General features: G+C 40.1%; 1 protein-coding gene across 5 annotated transcripts in view; it reads right to left on the bottom strand.

Moving 5' to 3' along the window:
* Positions 1-23,942, bottom strand: part of sbf1 (SET binding factor 1) — a 96,845-nt gene that overhangs the window by 64,527 nt on the left and 8,376 nt on the right. For all 5 annotated transcript variants that reach the window (XM_036563808.1, XM_036563811.1, XM_036563809.1 and 2 more), the window contains exon 2: positions 146-231. In XM_036563808.1, coding sequence (XP_036419701.1) covers positions 146-231 — 86 coding nt within the window. The remainder of the gene's footprint in view (positions 1-145; positions 232-23,942) is intronic.

Below are 23,942 nucleotides of genomic sequence, written 5' to 3'. Positions count from 1 at the left end.
AATTATGAGAGAGGGCACGATCTCAGTAAATACTGACTTCTAGATTAAACTGATCCCTCCAGTGTGTGTGTGTGTGTGTGTGTGTGTGTAGGGGGGGGTGTACATCTGTGTGTATATATATATGTGTGTATGTGTGTGTACTCACTAGCTCAATGCCCTGGGGGAAGGGGTTATCCTCCCAGTCTTTCTCTGGGAATCGCTGGAGAATCCGGCCTTGACCCTCACTTCCCCCTTAACAGAGACAGACACAGACAGTCAGGCAGAGTGCTGAAATATGCTTATCTACAACAGAAACAAACAATGCCCCACACACCGAACATGTGCACACACGCATACATTAAGTGATAGATCCAGCAGGTATGACGTAACAAGGCCTCCTTTAGCGATAAACCCGGCGCTTGTGAGCAGGAATGTTCTGATGCAATCTAAAAAATTGATATGAGAGCTGATTCAGAGATTCGTCCTTGATTACGTTATTAGGGCAGCGTTTGTAATTTTGGGCTCCTGCATTAACCTTAATGACAACTGACAAACATTTATAAAGGTTCACTGTAATAAAGGCTGCTCTGAGTAGGGATGAATGATTTGAGGAAAATTTCTAATTGCGATTTTTCTGACTAATATTGCGACTGCAATTTAAATTGTGATTAATTTCTATAAATTGAGGTTCAGGCCTTTTTTTTTGCCAAGAATACCAGAATATCGACCTATCGGCTTGACCCCTGAACATGGCGCCAGACTTCCAGTAAGACGTGGTTGTGATGTCACAACACATTGAGATTTGTTTACCTGATTGGTCTACCTTATCTACAGGTAGTTCATGAGCTCTGTGTTATCAGGTTAAATTTCCCCTCTTAAAACTTAAGACAATGTTTTTGTAATGTAGGCTATAATACTGCAGCAATTTGATCGATTTGAAAATTGCGCTCTCTTAAACTGCTACAGGCTTCATATTGGAGCATTAGAAGAACCCTTTTTGGTGTTTTATAAAACTTTTTTTCAAAAAGGTTCTTTATAGAACCATAAACAAGATATTCTCCATCAATCTGAAGAACGATTTCATCATGCATTTCAAAGAGTCAGTTAAGCATCAAATGGCTCTATATAGAACTCATGGTTCTGAGCAGAACCATTCTGAATAGAAACATTCCCTTTACTAAAGAACCCTTGAACAAACATCTTTTATAAGAGTGTAGAGAACTTGAAATACTAAGGTGGCTTGTTCAATACATTATAAAATAAGAAGCCAAAAAAATCCAAAAAGTATTAATTGAGAGTATCATTTTACATGCAAACCAAAAATCACAATGTTACTGAAGAATATTAAAGTTATTTGCCAAAACTATCAGAGTGATCAATCAAACTGGATTGCAAGTCAACACTGAAAACATTACAAAATGATCATTGCAAAAAAAGCCATTTATAGCAATTAGTCCAGCACTTCTTACCCAAGATGGACTAGTTTAACCACTTTCATGCACTTAAAGTGTGCACTGTATTGTTTTACACGAAAACACAGAGATCAGACTGGACTCATTAGTGATACTCAACGGGGCCTATATGATGGGAAAACCAAATTTACATCACTTTCAAATAAAGCAGTTTGATGTAGCACGCAAGTACTGCTAGTTTCAAAACACAACTCACCTCCCAGTCCATACAGTCAGTCTACATATGAAACTTAAAGCTGGAAAATATTGAATATTTTGTTTCTGTAATGTCATGAAAACCAACATATTTACCTATCAAGGGTTTCATTCTGAAACTCATTATAGGCCACTTTCAAGAGTTTTTTCACCTCACGATAAATATTGTTGGAAGTGGGCTTTACATATGCAAGAAATAGCGATACCATCCCATGATTAATCCCACAATTATTAGTAAGTAAGTATAGTAAGTAAAGTTTATTTATATAGCGCTTTTTACAACAGGTGTTGTCACAAAGCAGCTTTACAGAAAAAAATCAGCATTAGAGAAAGAAATCCAGGCCCAAACCCCATGAGCGTCACCAGTGGCGACAGTGGCAAGGAAAAACTCCCTAAGAGCAGGAGGGAGAACCCTTGAGAGGAACCAAGACTCAGAAGGGGAACCCATCCTCCTCTGTTGACAACGGATAGCAAACATTGTTAGTATAAGGTATTGTAGTACACAATGTGGAAAACAGGTGGAGCAATTAAATTGATTAGTTTAGTTTACGCAGCAGAGAACAAACGTGTTTTCCTTAATATATCAGCTGGTATTCTTGTCTAAAACAGTCACAAATGGACATACAGCGTTTCAAAATGAAACTCTTCACACATTCACCTATTCAGCCTACAACAGCTTAGGCCTGCTCGTTTACCCTGATGTTACAAGGAGTGTTTCAGCCCAGACTGCTTTTTGAATGAGTCACATTAAAGAGCAGACCATCAAACAGAATGGCTCATTTACATATATCAGCCTTAAAGGCACAGTGACTGAAACAATCTGTTCAATTCTAAACATCCTGAGTCAACTTCAGAGGAAAAAAGTTAAATACAAGTAAAATGTAGGATCTGGTCCCTTTAAACGAGTCGAACAGGGATTGAGGGCAAAAAAACTGGACCAGGATATCACGGTGCATCAGGGAGAATAGTGTAAGCCATACATCCATAGGAACACATCAGCAGAAATTAGCCAAAGCAGCAGCAGGACAGGAGAAAATACTGTCATTTCTGGCCTCTTCTCCCGGAAATTCAAATCACAAGTACACTTTGCTGAAGAACAAACAGAGGCTGGGCTCTCTCCCAAAACCACACACACTAATCAGCACCCAACAGGCTGCATGGAGCAGAGCGCGCACACACACACACACACACACACGCGCACACACACACACACCAACATGCACACACCAACATGCACACACCAACATGCACACAGACGTTTGCCCAAGCAAACTTTCTCCCAGATACAACCCATGCTTGTTTTATGGCTGATAAGGCCTTAATGTGCATTGTTCAACCAATTAAACTAAAGGTCTACACTACTGTTCAAAAGTCTGGAATGACTTGTCACATTATTAATCATAATTTTATGAAATTAAAACTACAGCTGCAACAAATACTCAATAATATTAAAAACATTTGACAGTTAAAACATTTAAAAAAGGAAACGCCTTTCGAACAGCCAACATAAACAACTGTTTATCACCAGCAGTGCGCACTTGCAGGTTCTACACACCAGACTCACTGGAGACTGCAGTTTGCGACAAGCTGCGTAGAACTACAAAGTGCACCTATATGGTAAGTGGAGCTGATTAAATGGACAAAGTGTGTAAATACAAGGCAAGTGTACCTAATAAAACGGACAGTGAGTGTACAGGCGTATCATGCTCTAAATGTAACTAAAGCCCAGCAGTGAGGAGCTGAACTTTACCCTCCTCTGCTGTCACTGCAGACTGGCAGGGTCGCCTACAGAGCAGCGCTAGTAGCTGTTAATGAAGTAATGCTCTTTTAAATTTGAGGCATGGCCCGTTTTATAGAGGAAGAAGATTTCAACCACTACCCCTTGCAACTCAGTTTGAAGAGGCAAGGTGACGCTCACAAACAAGGGATAGGGGTAAAAATAAGAGATGGGATTGAGGCAAAACATAAACAGTGCCATAACTTTTGAACACGCCGCATTTTACGTTTTATTTTTCTCTAATTTGTTAAATTCAGCAAATAAACAGTAATTGCGCATTAAAATGTGCAGAATGTCATGTGACCAGGGGCGCTGAAACTTTTGCATTTGATTGTATATTCAGCAGTAGAGAAGACCTCCTTAGCCTCACTTCCATAAGCTTAATAGTGATGAGAAAGAGAGAGCGAGAGAGAGAGAGAGAGAGCGCGAGAGAGAGAGAGAGAGCGAGAGCGAGAGCGCTGGCCAGGCATACAGTGCAAACCATATAGTATGAAAGGCCAGCGTTCACTTCCAGAAGCTTAATAGTGATGAGAGAGAGAGAGAGAGAGAGCGAGAGAGCGAGAGCGAGAGAGCGAGAGCGAGAGAGCGAGAGAGAGAGAGAGAGAGAGAGAGCGAGAGAGCGAGAGAGAGCGAGAGAGCGAGAGAGAGCTGGCCAGGCATACAGTACAAACCATACAGTATGAAAGGCCAGCGTTGTGTGTTGGGGGAACAGCAAGGGTCTGTGTGCCGGACAGTGCACTCTGTCTCTGCTGAAGCAGTCATGGGACTGTGCCTGAGTCCATTTAGACAGCTGTCCCTCTCCCCACCAGTCCAATGAGTTACAGTAGCCACAGTGCTGCACTGACCACAGCTACAGCAGAGTGTGCTGGAACTGAAACCAGCATACGCCTCTCTATGGCTTTGTTCACACAGATTGGCCCAAATCCAATCTTTCTCTTCATATGTGACACAGATGTGTTGTCTGTGTGGCAGTGTGAACAGCAAAAAAACACACTGAATCGGACATTTTCGATTCCTATATGAGACACTTTCATATGTGGTACTGAAATCCGACATGTATCCGATATGCGGCAATGGAACTCACTCTGAACAGCCAGACTGGAATTCATGTAACTTATGTTCGGTCCAACTCCACATCAGTCATCATTTAGTGCTGTTAAGACCTCATAATCATTTGGGGTGACGTTACTGTAAAGGTCTGAAAGCAGAGTCTAAAGAATCTGAGGACACGAACCAAAGAAGTGACTGTGGTTTTTATACAGCGAGCCTGAATACATTCTGGGTGATGAGTCAATGAAGCTCCATGATCGCTTCTGTGATGCTAGTGAAGATGAAGCCGATAGCTCTGGGAGCGACTGTTGTTCGTTGGCAGTCATGTTTACCTCTGGATGAGCCACATGAAGCAATGTGAAGCACACACCGATCAGGCATAACACTACGACCACCTCCTTGTTTCTACGCTCATTGTCCATTTCATCAGCTCCACTTTGTAGTTCTACAGTTACAGACTGTAGTCCATCTGTTTCTCTGCATACTTTGTTGGCCCCCTTTTACCCTGTTCTTCAGTGGTCAGGACCCCCATGGACCCTCACAGAGCAGGTCCTATTTGGGTGGTGGATCATTCTCAGCACTGCAGTAACACTGATGTGGTGGCGGTGTGTTAGTGTGTGTTGCACTGGTACAAGTGGATCAGACACAGCAGTGCTGCTGGAGTTTATTTTACACATATGAAGATGTGCTCATCTCGGGAGGCAGCAGAAGAAAAACGGCAGAGCTGTGACTTCTTAACACCAGTAACCAAAAGCAGTCAACAAAGCTGATGCGGAATTAGTCATTCAGCAAAACCTGGCAGGTAAACAAACACGCCAACCCAAACACCTGACCAAGCATCAGTGTTGTTCTCAGATTCCACAGGCCGGTGGCCAGATTTGAATGGCAAACTGATAAAACATGGCAGTGAAAGGAAGCCCCAGGCAATCATAAACAATTTCAGCTACTTTCGGTGTGTGAGCTTTCGCACGTATGTTTAGTTCACTGCAGGCACGACGCAGTTACCTGCACAGCGCACATGGCTGCAGAAACACGAGCAGGTAGAAGTGCCACGCCTAGACTCTATGATATCACTCAGAGCTTCTCACACGTGCTGTTTGCTCAAGCCTGATTCAGACGTGCCGTAAATCCGCCTCACAAATGCACCTTAAGCGGGAAGAGAAGTGAGGTCAATAAGGTTTCTGAGTACTTGTTAAATACCCTAAGTGGAATTCTGCTTACTTTTGCATTCAGCCAGAGCAACAGTCAAGATTTTCAGTCAAAGTTCTGCAAAAGTCTGCATAAAGAGGGGCAGTGAGACACGTTGCGGTTCACCATGTGCTCAACCATGTGCTTTAACCAGTTGTAAGTTGTGAAGGAAGTTCCCCATTTCTACTGAAAACGGATGAATCAGACAATTAAACGACCCTTGCAACCCTACATAACTGAAAACAAAAGTCAGGGGGGATGATGTTATTTGGCCACAAAGCTTCCTCTATCCTAGCAAACAATGGGCTGTCAAAGAGCCCAGAACTCTTCCTCACTGAGGTTTAACGTTTAACAGTAAAACTGCCTCGTACAATTGAAATATGATTCATTGAGGACAGTTGGACAGGTGCCAATAAATAAGTTTAGTAGCTCTACTATGAAAAACGTGCTACATCCAACATACTATGCTTAATAGTTCAGTGCACTTCACTTCTAATGGTTGGATCAAATAATTAAATGACACAGCTGAAGTCCACTTAGGCCTTAAAATCAATACACACAGAAGCCTTCTTCACTATTAGGCTACTGCTTAAACCTTAGAAATCTAGTTATTATTCCCTGTTACGCTATACTATTCACTGCAATTACATAATGTCAAACACAGTTACATAATAAATTCCATTTACATGAATATTTATATACTTTCCACTGCAGCCTGCATTTTGGGTTGCCTCTGCTTGTTTTAATGTCAATGTCAAAAAACACAGCAAAAAAAAAGCTGAGTACAAACGCAATGCTGCACACACAACAATGACTTTAACAAATTCAAATTATTATAAAAAATCTCTTCTTCTACTTTCAAACACAAACACTTTACCAATACAACCAATACAAGAATGTTCACAGAATTTCTCTGCATGTTTCAATGAGATATTATTAAAAAATAGTCACTATAAAATCATAAAAAAGCTGAAATCACATCAGTATAAAATCACAAATGAATCATACCTCTGAATGCACTATTTATTAAGGCGTGTCTACGAGTGGGTTTACATGCACTCAATAATCCGATCATAATCAGACTTCTGCTGTTATCTGATCACTCTAATGGTCATGTAAACAGCATACTCCAATTTCCTAGATCGGAGAAAGGTCTAGAAACCAGATTAAGAAATCTGATAAAGAGAGCTGGATTTTAGCTCAGTAATCAGATTTCTCAGTGCATGTGAACTCTTACCCTGATTTCTTTCGGATTTCTCAGTCTGCACATGTGTGAAAACAGACGGTGGTACCGGAAATAAGCAAGCAGCGTCGCCACGAGACACAGCAAAACACTTTAGGAGTGACGCTGAAACTGACTACATGCTTGACGAAATGAAGGATTTAAATATTCTTCTTCTTTTAGATGATGTATGTTCATATTTTTAGATAAAGTGGTGCGATGCTTTAAATACGTCATGAAGTTAGAGTTTTACATTATGTTTACGTCACGTCTTCTTATATGAGTTTATTGGCTGCTTGCAAAACAGAAATCTGATTACTGTCTGACTCATGCAGACCCAGAGTTTTCCTATTATTTGCCATGATGGGTTAAATCAGTCAAATGATCCATGTCATCAAGAGGACAGCTGGGATGTGACAGTAGAGCTTTTTGCCCTCCGATCCAGTCAGAGTAGCTTAAGACTGAGTATCAGATACTAATACGACTTGTGTGTTTGACAGATAATATAACTACACAAATGCTAGTCTGCAAATTAATACTAGAATAAAATCACTGCATTTTTAGTATTAGCATAATATAACATTCTAGACAGATGTGTTTTGTTTTATAGCATTTTTCATCAAGTTTAATACTGCTTATGATCCCAAATGACTTCTCCACCAGTTATCATAAAATGCTGCAGCGGAATCACTTCATTTTTAAAATGCGCATAATGGTATACAGTCTGAACTGATATCTTTTAGTTTTGCACAACATATTCGAAATAACCATTTTAACATGTTGTGAATCCACTATGGAATCATATTTCTCTAACAGGCACTTACAAGCCTGCTTTTTCTCTCTGTGTTGACCCTTAAGCAACAATACCAGTAGAGCAGAACCTCTTCTTAGCTTTTGAACATACCTCACTGCTGCAGGTTGTAGATAATGTCTCTGGGGGGAAAAGCACAATCATCATCCTGCACAATCTACATATTCTCCTCATGATAAAACACAGCTGTGGGAAACATGTGTTCTGCAATGGCACAGTTGATGAGCTCAAACTATTCGATTATATCAAAATGAGCAGCTCCCTTTCTTTACTTTGCTGTGGTGCATTATCCACATTCTATCAGCTTTTCAGATCGTACCACTTCCTGAACTCCTGATGGACTTGAAGACAGCGGCATTTACAGAAAAGCAAGATAATATAAAATTAAGATGCTTTTATCACTATGACTTCGCTTCTAAAGGTTAACGGACAACTAGCGTCATACATCCCTCAGGTTCTTATTGCTCTAGATTTTCTGTTCAGTCAGCAATCCGTTCTTAGGTGCATCTGCTTTTCACATTCAATAAAAACACTGCACAAATAAACACTCTTTCCACATTATATTCATCCCACGTCTTCTTACCTATTGTCTTATGCACAGAAAACGCCTTGCCATGCAGGAAATCTCATGTTCCATGCTGGGAAATATCAATGATCCAATTTTTCTTTAACCCTTGTGTGGTGTTGATGTGTTTGTTACTCGGTGGTCTGGTGGACCCACCACATTATTGTTTTTTTCTGTAAAAATACCAGATGTTTAAAATATCACAAGTGGTCAGCGTAGGGTTCTCCTTTAGCAGCTGTAGCCAGTCAGCAGCCCGTCCATGTTGTCCACCCTCGCCCACACATATACATACAAACACATACACACACACACACTAACAGCAGGCCATGTAGGAGGAGAACAGAGTGAAGGACACAGCACCTCCACACTTTTATTCCCCACAGGTTCACCCAACACCACATGTGTAATATAAATGTAGGGGGTGAACAGAGTGAAGACACTGAAAATGGGTTATTTTATATGTTCTTCACAGAAAATGAACAAAGGCCAAGAAAACTGAGGTTGAAATAATAATAAATCACATCATTTTTTCTTTTGGTAAACACTGAAAATGGGTCCCACAGACTGAACACCACACAGGGTTAACGCCTATGGCTTTTCAGGAGATGTCCTGCCTATATATGGCATGGAAATCCCCGCATAAAGTTTCGAAATACTGAACGAGTGAATGAATGACGGCAATCATGCAGTATATCCGTAATCCCGGGCCAAAACTCACATAATGAGGTGTAAAGACAATGCAAGCTTCGTTACCAAAATCTGAACTCACTCTGGAACACGCCCAAATGAAAAAAAGCAACAACAGCTCTTAATCATAGCAAAACCAGATTTCACCCAGAATGACGGATGCACACTTATTGCCATGATTGCTCCCCTGTCTGCTGTGATTCACATGTGTAGAGATAAGAGCAGGTGGTTTATAGGCCTGTGCGTTGAAGGAAATGCATCGTGCATTCGGGGACAGAGATGGTCAACAGCCAAGTTGGGATTCCACCACATCCTGATCCTGTTTCCAGGTCACAGACATTGACCACTCTCTCTTCCAGTAAAAGGTTATGTGGAGAAATGATTCTAAAACTGGTAAGTCATTAACTGATGTGAAAGAAGCGTGAAAAGCATGAACTGATAATCATGGTTCCCAGAGGTTGTGATGTAGAGGGGAGATTCCACGTCCGGTTAACACCAGGGCTGGGTACTGACAGCAACTTTACTATGTGATACAATGAAATATGATACAATGACGCAACATATCAGATATATAACAGACATTTTTTTGTTAATGTGCACTGAATTTTTGTTTACACAGAACAATGATAACAAAAAATACTGGTAAACTTTTTACTGTTTACAAAAAAAATATTCATCAAATCAATCAATCAATCAATCAATCAATACGTCAATGATGCCTGTGAGGACTGGATTACAGGGGTGGTTTGCTCTGAGGGGCTGGTCAGAGCTCACAGACGGAGAACTTTTTTTGATGTGTAAACGCAAAGGCAGCAGCACAGGCAGTAGCCAGGCACCCCAAAGCCTATGCATATATGAGAGTGTGTACAGTCTTGAAAAAGATGGTTCTTCAAGGGTTCTTTAATAAAGAAAATTGTTCTCTATAGAACCTTTAACACTCAAAGAACACTCAAAGTGATTAAAGGTTTCTTCGCTTTGTGAAATGGTTCTTCAGATTAATGGAGAATGTGTTTTATATGGTTCTATATAGCACCAAAAAGGGTTCATCTACTGTTAGAGGCTAGACATCGTAACAACAGAAGGATCCTTTTCGGTGCTACATAAAACCCTTTTCAGAAAGGTTCTATATAGAACCATCTACAGCACATTCTCCATTAATCTGAACCACCATTTCACAATGCAAAGAAACCTGTAACCATACAAAGTGTTCTTTGAGTGTTAATGGTTCTATATAGATTTGCCAGTTTAAAGACTATGATAACCTCCTTCGGATGATGCATCTTGAAGGTAGGAGGAACTTTTGAGAAACTACAAGTGCTTTAGGGCATTTGCACAAGTCCGGTCCTGGAGGGCCGGTGTCCAGCACAGTTTGGTGATTTACCTGCTCCAACACACCTGATAATACTTCTCTGTCGATTGCCAGAATAAGTGGGTGTGTTTGAGCAGGGAAACCTCCAAACTGTGCTGGACACCAGCCCTCCAGGACCGGAGTTGTGCATCACTGATTTAGGCTATAATAAAAAAATAATGATATGAAAACTACACTTTTTCAACTTGCAATTTGAATATAAAAACAATTAATCTTTCGGCCCTACTGCTAAGAATATCACAGCTATATTTATTAGCCTCTACATCACTGCATTCCTTCATCACAGTTGAGGATTCCCAATGGTTATATGTATATTTCTGCAATGCACGCTGGACACTGTAGTGAGAGGACATCAATGCATAAAAATGGAAGGACGAAAAAGTGAATTCTGTCAAACTGTTGAGTCTGAGGGATGCAATGCTGTGATACAGAATGCTGCGCTAACACAACTAACATCATAAATGCCATAAATAAGTGAAATGCCAATTTTAGGCCGGAATGCCTCTAAAAGTGAACAGCAAAATGTTCACTTACATGCCAAAAATCACATACCTCACAGTATCACCACTCATGGAGCATTTAGCAGTGCTACAAGACAAAGCAGCTCTACCAAAATGTAACCAAAATGCTAACATAACATAAGCGCTAATCACAGCAGGCTACAAGCTAAACTAACTACTGCTGCAGAACAAAGTTTGTGTGTAAAACCTGAGTACACAACTAACAGCACATATCGCTGCTGTCGAAAGAAAACCTCGTATCTCCATTTTTGTCGTTTTTCAGTTTTTGACATATTTTGTTGCTCTTTACATTGTATGTAAATTTCCTAATGAATGGACCAAAAGAAACGGCCCAAAATGACTTGTATAGTGTAGTCTGGTTCCATTGATTTACATTAAAAGTAAAGTAGGTTTTTTCCTTTTCCTTTAAAGTTCTCATTTTGGAGATACAAGGTTTTGCTCCGACTACAGCAATATATTACTTAAAAAGGCTAATCTGGACCTGTTTGCGCAAAAACACAAGCTGAGGAGATCATCTGCACCACCAATATCTTCTGATCGAACTCCTGACCTGAAAAACCTGTCACCAGATTGTGAAAACTATGTCAGAAAGGGCAAGCCGGGGTTAAAATTGGATTGACCAGTTTCCCTTTAATGTCTTTTATACAAATAATAATAACAACAACAACAACAACAATAATAATAAAAAATAATAATAATAACAATAATAATAATAATAATAATAGCAATAACAACAACAACAACAGATACTGAGTAAACCTCTATTATAATAGCACAAGTTTAAACAGATCTACTTCACTTGCGCATACACCACCTGTGTAACTGCAAATGTATAAACATTAACATGGGCTGAGGAAGGCCTGATCACAGATAGTGGTCACAATGGTACAATATGCACATAGTACTTTTTCTCCTTTCTTATCTCATCTGATCTGAAACACCATCCGCATCTCTTCCTCTCCATCTCCTTTCCTCTCTCTCTCCCCTCCCCTCTCGTGATTCCAGAAACAGACACTGTTCCGGGAAGTCTAAAACAGAAGCATTCTGTTACTCTCAGCTTCCACAAACCCTCCGCTCCCCGATATCGCTGCTGAGCTGGCAAACGGGTCTGCATGCTCTTAAGATTCCCCCTAAGGTACCCAGTGTGCAAATGGCTCACGATCACTTTTGCATGCATATACACACACATACACACACAGAGTACATAAATAAAGGATAAGCTGCAGCACAGAATGGGCCAGAGCTCAGCTTTGAACAACTCTTGAAAAGTTTTCTGACCTAATTTTGTGATTCTGAAGGAAAAATGCACACAAACCATAGCACAAAAATCACAGCCGCAGCTTGAGTGTTAATGATGGTTTAAAGTTCCATCCAAAATCCCAGTATATCCAAAAAGCGATCGGACACATCAGCGTAGAGGGTGTCTAATGGTTTTTCCCCAGCATTTCTCCTCCAAAGCATGACTAAAGACAAAAACAGTGCTTGAGCAACATCAAGGAACATGTGGTCTATAAAACTATCATCCAAATCAAATCAATGATGAAAAAAAGGCTTTGACTCCTAAAAACACTTTCATTTTAGTTTGCAGAAACCAAAAGTAAAAGGTCACTGATAACAGTTCTTCTACATTTCAGTAATTGATTAAAATCCAATAGATTTTGCTGGATGCACAAAAATGACTGTTTTTCTGTTTTTCCTATTAAGAGAAAATGAAAGTAAAACATCTTTACGATGAGTTTCTCACACTAGACAAAACAATGCTCGCAAGAAAGTCCCCAAGTGCCCATTTAAATTCTCATGCATCACAAAGAGCCAGGTTTTCTAATGTCATACAAGTACACATCACCTTACGGCCCACTTTGACTGCAGAGACTAGATGAGCACAAAGCGTCACCAGTGAGAGTGTGACTGCTGGCTGGGTCAGGCCTGGCATGGCGGGTATGGGGAATGTTCTCGGATGATCAGCTGGCACCAGAGCAGGTTAAGAGCTTGGCATTCAGTACTGGTTAACAGAGCAGTCGCATACCCCACAAGCCCATTCCTGCTCTCTAAACCCATCCTCCAGTGGACCATAGCTGTTTGTTTAGTGCATGTCAATGGGATAAAGAACATTCAGTGAGTACTTTTGGTTTCACATAGCTAAAGACAAAATTTGGCTAGTCATGTTCCCCACAAAGACCTGACCTAATCCATTAAACCTAATTATATCTGATAGTTCAGTTAAACTAATGGTCTAATCTTTCATAACCTTCAGCAAAATTAATTTACACGGTCCAAAAAAGAGACAAACCAGTAGGGCAGCTATGGTCAGTCGACAAAGTCAATGAATGTGTTTACATGCACTCCATAATCCGATTATAATGGGATTTCTGCAGTTATCTGATTATTCAAATGGCCATGTAAACACCATACTCCGATTTCTAAGATTGGAGTAAGGCGTAGAAATCTGATTAAGAAATCTGATATAGAGAGCTAGATTTTAGCTCAGTAATCAGATTTCTCAGTGCATGTAAACTCTTACTCTGATTTCTTTCGGATTTCTCAGTCTGTGCATGTGCGAAAACAGACGACGGTACTGAAAATAAGCAGTGTTGCCGCGAGACACAGCAAAACACTTTTGAAGCGACCCTGAAACCAACTACATGCTTTATGAAAAGAAAGATTTTAAAAAATTCTTCATCTTCTAGATGATGTATGTTCATTTTTTTCCGGTAAAGTGAGTTGCATCATGAAGTTTGAGTTTTACTTTAAGTTTACGTCACATCTTCTGTAAGTTTATCGGCTGGTTTCAAAGCAGAAATCCGATTATTGACTGACGCATGTAGACCCGGAGTTTTCACATTATCTGATTACTCAAGTGCATGTAAACGCATTGATCAGATTACTGACAAAATCTGATTTTCTGCAGTTATCGGATTATTAAGTGCCTGTAAAGGCACTCAATGTCAACTATGAAAATAAACAACATCAATGTGTTGCTTGCAGATTACAACAGATTACAATACACTTCATGAAATATAGCAAATAGGTTAATCGTGTATAGAAATGATTGCCAGAGGCAGGTCTAGAAACCAGAGACCAATCAAGGGAGGAGTACAGAGTACAAAGTACAGAATAACTATATTTAAGTGAAAGTGTGGGTGTATCAAATTTTACTTAAGGAAAAATGGAGCCAAAAACATGTGGAACTGGAAAAAATCTACATTAATTTAAACAAACTCAAGTAAAAAGTAAACATATTAATAAATAATTTGAAACTTTTCTTTGTTTGGTTGGCAGTTTCAATCAAAAACAGAGCAACCCGACTGACCGGTAAAAGAAAAGGAGAGTTTTCTGGCCTATGAAATTTGTTGGGAGTAAAAAGTACATATTTGTTTTCTCTAGGAAATACAACAAGTATTCAATCTAGTATTTTCCTCCCTTCAGATAAATAAATCCTACTGTGCATAGGAATCATATCTGCAATGTGGTAAATGTTAACAAGCACCACAGCTGCATGTTAGGAAGGTCTGCAGCAGTAAAAGTACAAAAGCTCCACACCAGAAACTAACAAATTGAATGACACTACCCAAATTAGCCTGAATGGGCTGCTCTGGTCTACACTGGTGATTCATATGAGCAGGTGACGAGTTCTGAGGAAATCACAGATCTGTGAGAGAGGCCACGCGACTGTCGCGCTCAACTCAACCCAAACGTTGCAACAGGTGAAGTGAAAGTGTGGGTCAGTGAAGCTTGTGCTGAAGCCACTGTTGAGCAGATCACAAGGTCTTTTAGGGTAAATCAGCAATGAGGAACCGGAGACTAGGGCTGTGTATTGACGGCGACTTCAGGACACGACACGTATCACAATGTTTTGCATCATTTAGTTTCTTTGCATTCCTCCTTAAAAGGCTATGGTAGCAAACAAGCAATGGAAGTCAGTGTCTCCAACAATCATTCAGGGTTAGACAGAGCCAGTTTTACAGGTTTTCATTCAAACAAAGCAGGACCGCACAGGATCGGGCTGTTTCAGCACTAAGACCAACAAACTAAACAAGCAGAATTCGGTGTGACCATGTTTGGTTGAAATGAAAACCTGCAGGCACACCGCAGTCAAGCCAGGCCACCTCTGGCCTACTTCCGCAAGTGTTACTAATATACTGCAAGTACACGATGCACAGTCAGTGGGCTTGTGGTCTCTTCCAGTTTTCTCCTTTACCTAAAAGCCTGCAACAACAACGCTGGATTCATTCACTCCAATAAGGTCAAAGGACACAATCACATGGCTGGAGAACACTGGGAACTAGGGAGGGCAAGCAAGCAGGAATCCAGGCAGTAATTCAAACTGAAACCATTCTGATGTGCTTCCTGACCATCGATGCCAGCGGAATTCACCTGTCATCCAAGTTATGTAACGGCAGTGAGAACAGGTCAGCATATGGCACATTTTTGGCGCTTAGGGGAGTATGATCCAATACAGAACTGGGGCATTAAGCATACCAGATCAGGCGTTTCAGCCTAGAACAAAAGCAGATATTTAAATTCCACATAACATATTCTGAAGACATCATGAGGTATCCAGGCTTTATTGGCCTAAACCAGTGGATCCCAAACCATTTTCTGGCCCTGCACATTTTCCCCTGCTGTAAAACACTTGACTTAACCTATCAGCTGACTAGCAAGTCCTTTCAGAGTAGCCGAGTTACAACAGGAAATTCTAAAATAGGCAGGGCAGAAGTACTCCAGACCAATCTAAAGCCAAATTTCTCAAATAAAACTATCTGATCTAGTGCAATGTGTTCCAGGACAGGTAGAATGTAACTACTTGACTAGTTAAACAGTCCTAAAATTTGACTGATTGTGTTGCTCAAGACTAAAGAGTATCACAATATGTTTTCTCATTTGGTGCAACTGAATCAATTCTATGTTATTTCCTCTAGGCTAGACTTCATATCACAAAAAAAGGGCTGGTCTGCATGAATTCGAACCAGACATCATTGTTTTCGCTTGGCATCAAAACGGTGCTATAACAAAAACAGATCCGAGTGAAACACATCGAACAGGTGAGGATATTTTATTTAGCTGCTATTAACTACAGGGAGATTCACGCGAAAGAGGCCCCGAATATTCAGTAATAACTCTCGCTATGACAAAGCAATCTGAACGAAACAACATGCAATGTGCTCCTCGGTATATGGAGCTTCAAACAAGCCGGGATACCCCTACGTCGGAGCGATGTGGTAGGCGCCAGACAGCTGTTGCGACGTTTAACCCCCGTTTGCAACTTGCGGGTGCATAGCCCTGTACACCTTCATGTGTCTGGCAGAAAACGGAGATCGCTGCCAGAATCGCATATAATGCAATCGATTACACATACGTGAAGGTATGTAGTTGGTTCAGATTGCTTCATCCTAATGGGAGCTACAACAGAATATTCGGGGCCTCTTTCGAGTGAATCTCCCTGTACTTCAAACACAACAATGGAATAAAAATTAAAGTCCGGATGCTGTGAACTCCACAAACCTTTTCCGTCCAGTGTCTATTTCTTGCTTCAAAAGGCTCATGATGTGCAGAGCAGGTAATGCTTGCTACTGGTGGTACTAAGCAGTTAAGCTTACTAAACGAAATTCAAGTCGTTTTGTAGGCTATTAATCTTTTTTTTGTTTCAGTATTTGCCTTATTTGCCATATAACAAAGAAAGGAAGCCCAGTGTTTCTGTACTTGAAAGACCCAACACAAGATGCTAGTCCTAATCCTAATCCTACCACTGTTTCACTTGATCCTGGTAACCCTCGTCATGCACATTTCATTGATGTACCTACTATAACAGACCAGAGTCAACTGATCAGCTCATTAACCCTTCTCGAGTTTAAGAGGGTGTGTTACAGCAGAAAAACACTCCGATGTGCAAAGAAGGGATAATCCAGGACCAGAGCTAGGGACACTACAGGAAAGCCCTTAAAATAAAGGGCGCCCTGATAACGCCCCATGTCTCAAAAACGAGCACTGCTCCTTTAAGAGCTCGCCGCAAGTTTGAACCAGGGTCGAAGCAGAGGGAGGCTGATAAGGAAATTGCGCCTGGCTTTGAATCAAAACCAGAAACCGCAGGCTGTCGACAACTGCAAAGCCAGTCTACCATCAGAGACCAACTCCCTGGCAGTGCAGGGCTTCATAGCATTGCAAAGACCGTGTGCACTGCATGATCAGAACAGTTCATACTGCACGAAAGCTCTTAGCTGAAGTACCAATACCAGCACCCTCTAACACAGTGCACTGAGCCAAGGTCTTGTTTTGGAGATAAAAGCACTTAAACTCTGTCTGATATTCACATCGATATTGAAACCATGAATATCAGCCCACACCTACACTGATCCGACATTTCGTCTTTAAGAACTAGTAAGCTTTAAAATGAGCTCTTGTTAATTGAAGCGCTCAGCTCAAGATGAGCATCGCAGCAGGCTATGATGCTGAAACCATTTAAACATTAATATCCAACGAGAAGAACTACACAGCTAATAACTTCTCACAGTGAGGGTGAGCGCTGTTTCAGGATGGATCTGATCACATTCATCCTTTTTTTTCCTTTCTGATATCCCAGACAGCATTTTCTGCCGACACCGAATCAACATCAGTCTTGAACAATATTAAACGCAGGGGACCAAACATCATACATTAACATGCACTTCCTTGATGAATTGGCAGTTATTAGGTAGCAATTTGCACAATGATCACACACACACACACATACATATATATACACATTATATATATATATATATATATATATATATATATATATATATATATATATAAATACATACATACATACATACACATACATATATCGATATTTCAAACTGATAGTTGGTGATGGATTTATTGAATGCTAAAAAGAGCTGTTAAATGTAGTCCCAGCTACAGCAACTTATAAATGTTTGTGTGTCATTACAGGCAGATATGTTCATGAAAAATATGGGAATTATGGGCCAGGGATGATATCCAATATCAGTGCATCCCTACTTTCAAATTCTCCTATTGGTCTTTCTTTAAGAAAGAACCAGCCTGAATAACAAATCCATTAATAAGCTTTTTTAGCCCCAGATATATACATATATATATATATACATATATATATATATATACATATACATATACATATACACACACATACATACATACATACATAGATTATATATATATATATATAAAATTAAAGTAAAGCTAATTTTTTCCAGCACTGTATTTTGGTATCTTTGAAAGGCTATGCATGATTTATTAAATGTTCAGTTAAGTCAATTCATATTATTTTGCCTTTTTTTTAACACAAAACTTTCATTATCAATTTCTGTTTTTGAACCAAAGGCGTTTGAAGTGATATGTAACCATTGGTACCCAAGTAACCAAGTTTTAAAATGTACCAATACCCAGTCCACACAGTCCATATAGGGAAACTACTGTTTCTCTGAAACAATTAAACTTGGAATTCATTGTTTCTGTGATGTCACAACAACAAACTCAGAAATTTAGCCCCACCCATTTACAATGAGAGTAATTCAGCTCTAAGTGCTTTTTGAAGGAGGCACAATAGAGGACAGCCAATCAGAACAGAGCTCATTTAACTCATGTCAGTCTTAAAGGCACAGTAACTAAAAACAGCCTGTCTAATTCTAAGGGGTATAGAGAGGTTGGATAATGGACATGTTAAAATTAATTATGACCACTTTTAGTACATAAACCAGACCAATGTTATGAGTGGACGTCAAGGGAAAAAAAAAAACAAGAAAAATGTAGAATATGGGCCGTTTAAACGTTAAAACTATCGGTACATTAATAGTAACTGGTATTGGCAGCGATTACTCGGTATCGATTACTGACAGAACTGACAGTGACAGTTCTGATCGAAATATTAAACACTGCAGCTTCCGATAGTCTGTCTGAAATGCAAAACGCATACCACAGGGGCGCGTGCATATTTATGAGCATACTGACACAATGCGTGTTTCTGAGAGAAGTGCCTGTCTTCTGTCTCACTCTCAGACACACACACACCCACACAGAGAGAGGGAGGGAGAGAGAGAGAAGCAGACAGACAGAAAGAGAGAGAGAGAAAATGCGAAATGTGCTGATGTAAGACTGAAAGCCAGTGAGTCAGAGTCCCACAGCACTCTTCATGATTAAAAGCAGAGCAGGGCAGGCTGGAGAAGCCCAGCCCAGGCAAAGCGTCCCCGAAAAAACCCGACCCTCGGCCCTCCCCTCGGCCCTACCACTCTGGGAGGATGTGTAGGGAGAGCATCTGCCAAAAAAAAACAAAAAAAAAAACAGAAAAACTGTTGCTCGGGGTGACCATGAGTGACGTTTTCTTTGTGCAAAAAAGCTCTTCAACAAGCTCACATCCTTCCTGCACACCAACTACTCATACACACAGTTTAAGGCAGCCACAAAAACCCCTGGCTTTTCAATAGAGGACAAAAAAAGAAACACAGCTCCACTCTGTTCTGGAGAAAACAGAAGTCAAGGTTGTCCCAAAGATTCTAAGGGTTCTTCTAGGAAAAAATGGCAGATGCTTTTTGTTTGCAAGCAAGCGAATCCTCAAAGTCCTTCACTGCAGAACTGATCTCTCAGCCACAGTGACGTACGTGTTAAACTGCTCCCAGTGTCACTATGCTATGCAAAGACTTGCACTTCGATATTTTAAGGCACACTTTTTTCGCCCTATGAGTGGTCAAACCTCTGCAGGCCAACTCAGAACAGGCCACGACAACAACAGCTTCCTCAAAGCACTTCCACAATGCGAAGAACCCACAGAGGCGCAATGTCTAGAATTCAAGCAGGGGGTGCAGCGATATGGGAATTGCGGACCGATGCCAATGACTGTTATCTTTCCTGTACATATCCTCCCACAGCCCATCAGTAAACATTTACAAAGCATACAAACTGGAACTAAATCAGCTGGATGGATTAGCATTACAGAGAACTGTTTCATGTTTGCACGGGCTTACGAATACAGTAAAACTAATAAAACACTGACATTTTAACACAGAAGCCCAGCATCGTCTAAATGTTCTGCTCTGCCAGAGTAAAATAAATATGCTTAAAAATCGGTTTGAAACATTACCCAATGCTAATGGTGGGCAATATGATGATAGATATCATTATCATGATAAATTACAACACAACACAACACAATCTTCTTCTCTGAGCTTATTGTGGATATTCTAGTCTGGGGTCAGCAACATGTGGCTCTTCTACTGCCCTGTTGTGGCTCCACAGCAGAATTAGATTTGTAGGTAAAAGTAAAATAATCCTCCTTTGCAGTAAAATAAAGCTCTGCTGATCGTTCAACACAGTTTAACAATAAATGGTCTTAAACGCTGGAGTTAATGTAGAACTGCTAATTCACCCTTCCACCCTGAAGGCTGGTGCACAGACTGCTGCTCACCACAGCAACACAGACAACAATCTCGCCTAGCTAGTAGCTAACGAAACGGCCAATAGGAAGATTAGGACAAACATGTATGATCTGGACACGAATGGACTCATTAGCATTTATAATCACTCCAGCTGTTTTCCTGATAGGTTTAATCTGCAGCGAGAAACTGTCAAACACTAAAAAGTCATGGGGAAATTCAAACAAGAAGCTGGCGAATGAGAAGCTGATTTCAGCCTTGTAAAAAATCAGAAGTTGAGAGAGATTTTACAAGAATCTTCCTGCTGGAGATGCAAGAAAAGCAGCTATAGCCGAGCTAAAGCTTAAAGCAGAGCTAAGTAAGTCTGCATCTTCGTTTATATTATATGTGTTAACTTATATTAATACATTTGCACATACTGAGACATATTTACAGCCAAGATGGTGAAACAGACGTAAAATATTGTTGTCTAATTTTTGCTGCAAGGACATTATGGCTCTTCTTAACATTTGGGTTGCCGACCCCTGTTCTAGTCTAATGAATTACTGCATGCTTTATTAATTAGTACAGTTTAACTGGATTTACTGCAGGACAGTATGTGAAATACTAAATAAAAAAATGGTGTACTCAGTATTTTATAGTATTTTTAAAATATGGTATGACTGGTTCTTTGTCTGTTCCAACTGATCAGACATCAGAAAAAGTAAATACTGCGATACACCATGTATGATGAATTTTTTGCCAAATCGCCCACCTCCATCCAATGTTGACATATTTTTTTAAGCAATTATCTCCCAATACCAATTAGGGATGTGTACAGGTACTCGGGTACTCGAGTACTCATTTGAGCTGCCAGTATTCGAATACTGAAATCACTATTAGGTACTTATTTAATTTTATTACAGAAAGACATACAGGCAATTCAGTAAAACGCTGATTTCATGTTTTAATACATCTGTGGTGAGTTCATTCATATTTGTGAGTAAGTATATCATTTTACACTTTGCTACTATGAAACACAAGCGCCTGAACCTGGAGCATCTTGTTAAGGACGTGACTAGAAAGGCAAAGAGTGCAGCTCTATTGCTAACTAGGCTGTGTTCCTCTTCAAGCTACTACACCAGTGATAATCGAGTACAAGTAAGGGTTAATGAACGAATAATCAAATGTCAAAATAAGTCAAAATGCACATCCCTAACACGACACAATTCTGATACTATTCCTAAACAGGCTGTTAAACAACAAACAGGTTTAAAACCAAAGCAGACATCCTACAGGTGACCTCAGTGTTACGCTTGCTGTGGTATTTGCACACACCCTGCCAGCTGGTAGATAAGAGACCTGCAGAGACTGTAATCTGAAATGTCTAAGAGTACTAATGATCAAACACTCGCTTAGGTGGCCTACTTTCAAACCAGCGACTGATTTCAGCCATAAAGGATCAGCTCTGCTGCATAATCAAAAAAAAGAGCAAGCATGCTGCCTTACACAACTCATACGACATTACACAATTTTCATATCTCGACAATTCCACTTCAGACCAGTACATCTGCAATCTGTCTGCTCCACCTCGCAGGCTGTAGACAGTAAGGAGTGGCGAAACAGGTATTAGGTCAGAGTGTGTTTAAGGCTGGCCTAGAGAACAGGTCACTAGACATCAAGCCTTGACCTGTGTTTACCGTCTACTCCACAGAGATTATCGCCTGGGGAATTCAATCAAGGCAAATACGTGTAGGGACTGAGCAGTGACAAAGAGCACCAGGCACTGAGATTATGGGCTACCGCAAGCAGAGAACTGCAGTCAGGATGCACCAGTGCTGATACCTAACGTCTTTAATGTACATAACTGCCGGTACTGATGTTGATACATAAACATTCACGAAACATAGAAATTAGAATCACCTGGATTAGCACTACAGAGGAACTCAACATTCATTTCTTTGGGGTTATAAATGCAGCAAAATAAACGAAGTGCAGACAGTGCAGCCTGATAATATGTTAATAATCCAACTAATAGCTCAACTGGAATAGAATACACCCATGTATACACCTCAACCAGAATAGACAAGTCCAACTGAGGCCATTCAGAATACATTCCTATCTGACTGAACGAGGTGGGCAATCCTGTAAATAATCTGTTAAATATAACAATAATAACCATGTAAACACCACAACATTAAGGATGTTCTGCGCATGGCGAACGTTTATAAAGTTCCAGCAGAAACTGGTCTGCAGAGAAGACGAAGTTTATGCTTTGATCTTTAAAAGACGGCGGTGGGACGGACGTCCAGCTTATGTGTCTCAGAACACGACGTGTTGCTCTCGGCCTTCTTTAATAAGGACATGTGAAGCACGTTTTCCTGAGTCTGACATCATTTTAAGGTAATTAAAAACATGAGCGCTGCTCACTGCTGCCCGTCTCACTCTGTCTGGACTCACGTGATGCTGGTCGTCATGGTAACGTCTACACTAAGTGGTACTCCACACATGCGTATAATTTTGGATCTGACTACTTGTAGTGAGCATGTAAACGGAGATTTTCATCAGAGTGTTGAGTAGAGGGAGCATAAACACCTCAGTCTTAATCTGTAATTAGAATGTATTCAATCGGATTGGCAAAAATCTTTGCATGTAAACGCAGCCATTTTAGCACCTTAGCCCAGCACAACCTAAACATTCTGCTATGCTGGAATACAATAAATACATAATCAAATTTCAGTTTGAAATTTCAGCCAAATCTAAACATCAGTCCAATGTTGATTTTTTTTTAAAGCAAATATCTGCTGATAAAAACTATAAACATGAGATTCCACAGAGTGCTAAAACATATGGGACTAGTGCTGCACGATGAGGACAAAACACTAGTATTTATAATACTGTATTGTCACTACACATTGTCTTTCATATTACTCAAGTCTTACATAGGAAAACTTGTATTATAGCAGCTCGGACATCAATAAAAACAGCTTTTACAAACACAAACAAATAAACAGCTGTATCAAGTACAGTTTGAACAATGAATGTGTGCGTGTTTACAGTATTTGACGTCAGGGCTCTTTTGGTGGAAAATGTAACACTTAGATTGTATCAAGGTGGCACAAGTGCCCAATTTTACCTATCTGTTTTGCACAACTCAACTGTTAAGATGTAAATAACGTCATTCAGAGCGGTTTGATGTGAAGTGGTTAACTGTAGAGAAACTTTACAGTAAATAGGAATAGGGGTCGCAATGTCTACAGTACAAATTATAGCCATTTTATTTATTATCCAAAATGATGGGTAAACCTAAATGTGTCTTCATAGTTTTTATAAGTAATGCTTATAATGGTATAATAGCAAATAATAAAACAAGATTCTCTGGATTTAAAGAACACATTTTAGGCCTAATCCATCTCTCAAAAGTAATATAAAAATATATGACATCAGGCAGTGTATTTGTAACCATTTTATGTGCTTTTTCTGAGGGAGCTTTTAGAGGCATGAAACACTTCAGACGTCTGGTTCCTATCACCACCACTGTGAACAATTCTGATTCCGTAAGTTTCTCTAGTTCAGAGCATCTCACATCAAACCACTCTGAACTGTTTTTTAACATTAAAACCATTTATTTATCCAGAAATCATGAAAAATATGCAGAATTCCCCTTTAAATTTTAGTCAGCCTACTGCACACTCTGTGATTGAACATAAAATATCAACAGCACAAATGAGGCCAAAACAG

The sequence above is a fragment of the Colossoma macropomum genome, unplaced genomic scaffold (assembly GCF_904425465.1).
Source record: "Colossoma macropomum unplaced genomic scaffold, Colossoma_macropomum, whole genome shotgun sequence".
In the NCBI taxonomy this organism is placed as follows: Eukaryota; Metazoa; Chordata; class Actinopteri; order Characiformes; family Serrasalmidae; genus Colossoma; species Colossoma macropomum.
Note: the sequence above shows the minus strand (reverse complement) of the source record. Positions and strands in the feature narration are given on the sequence as shown.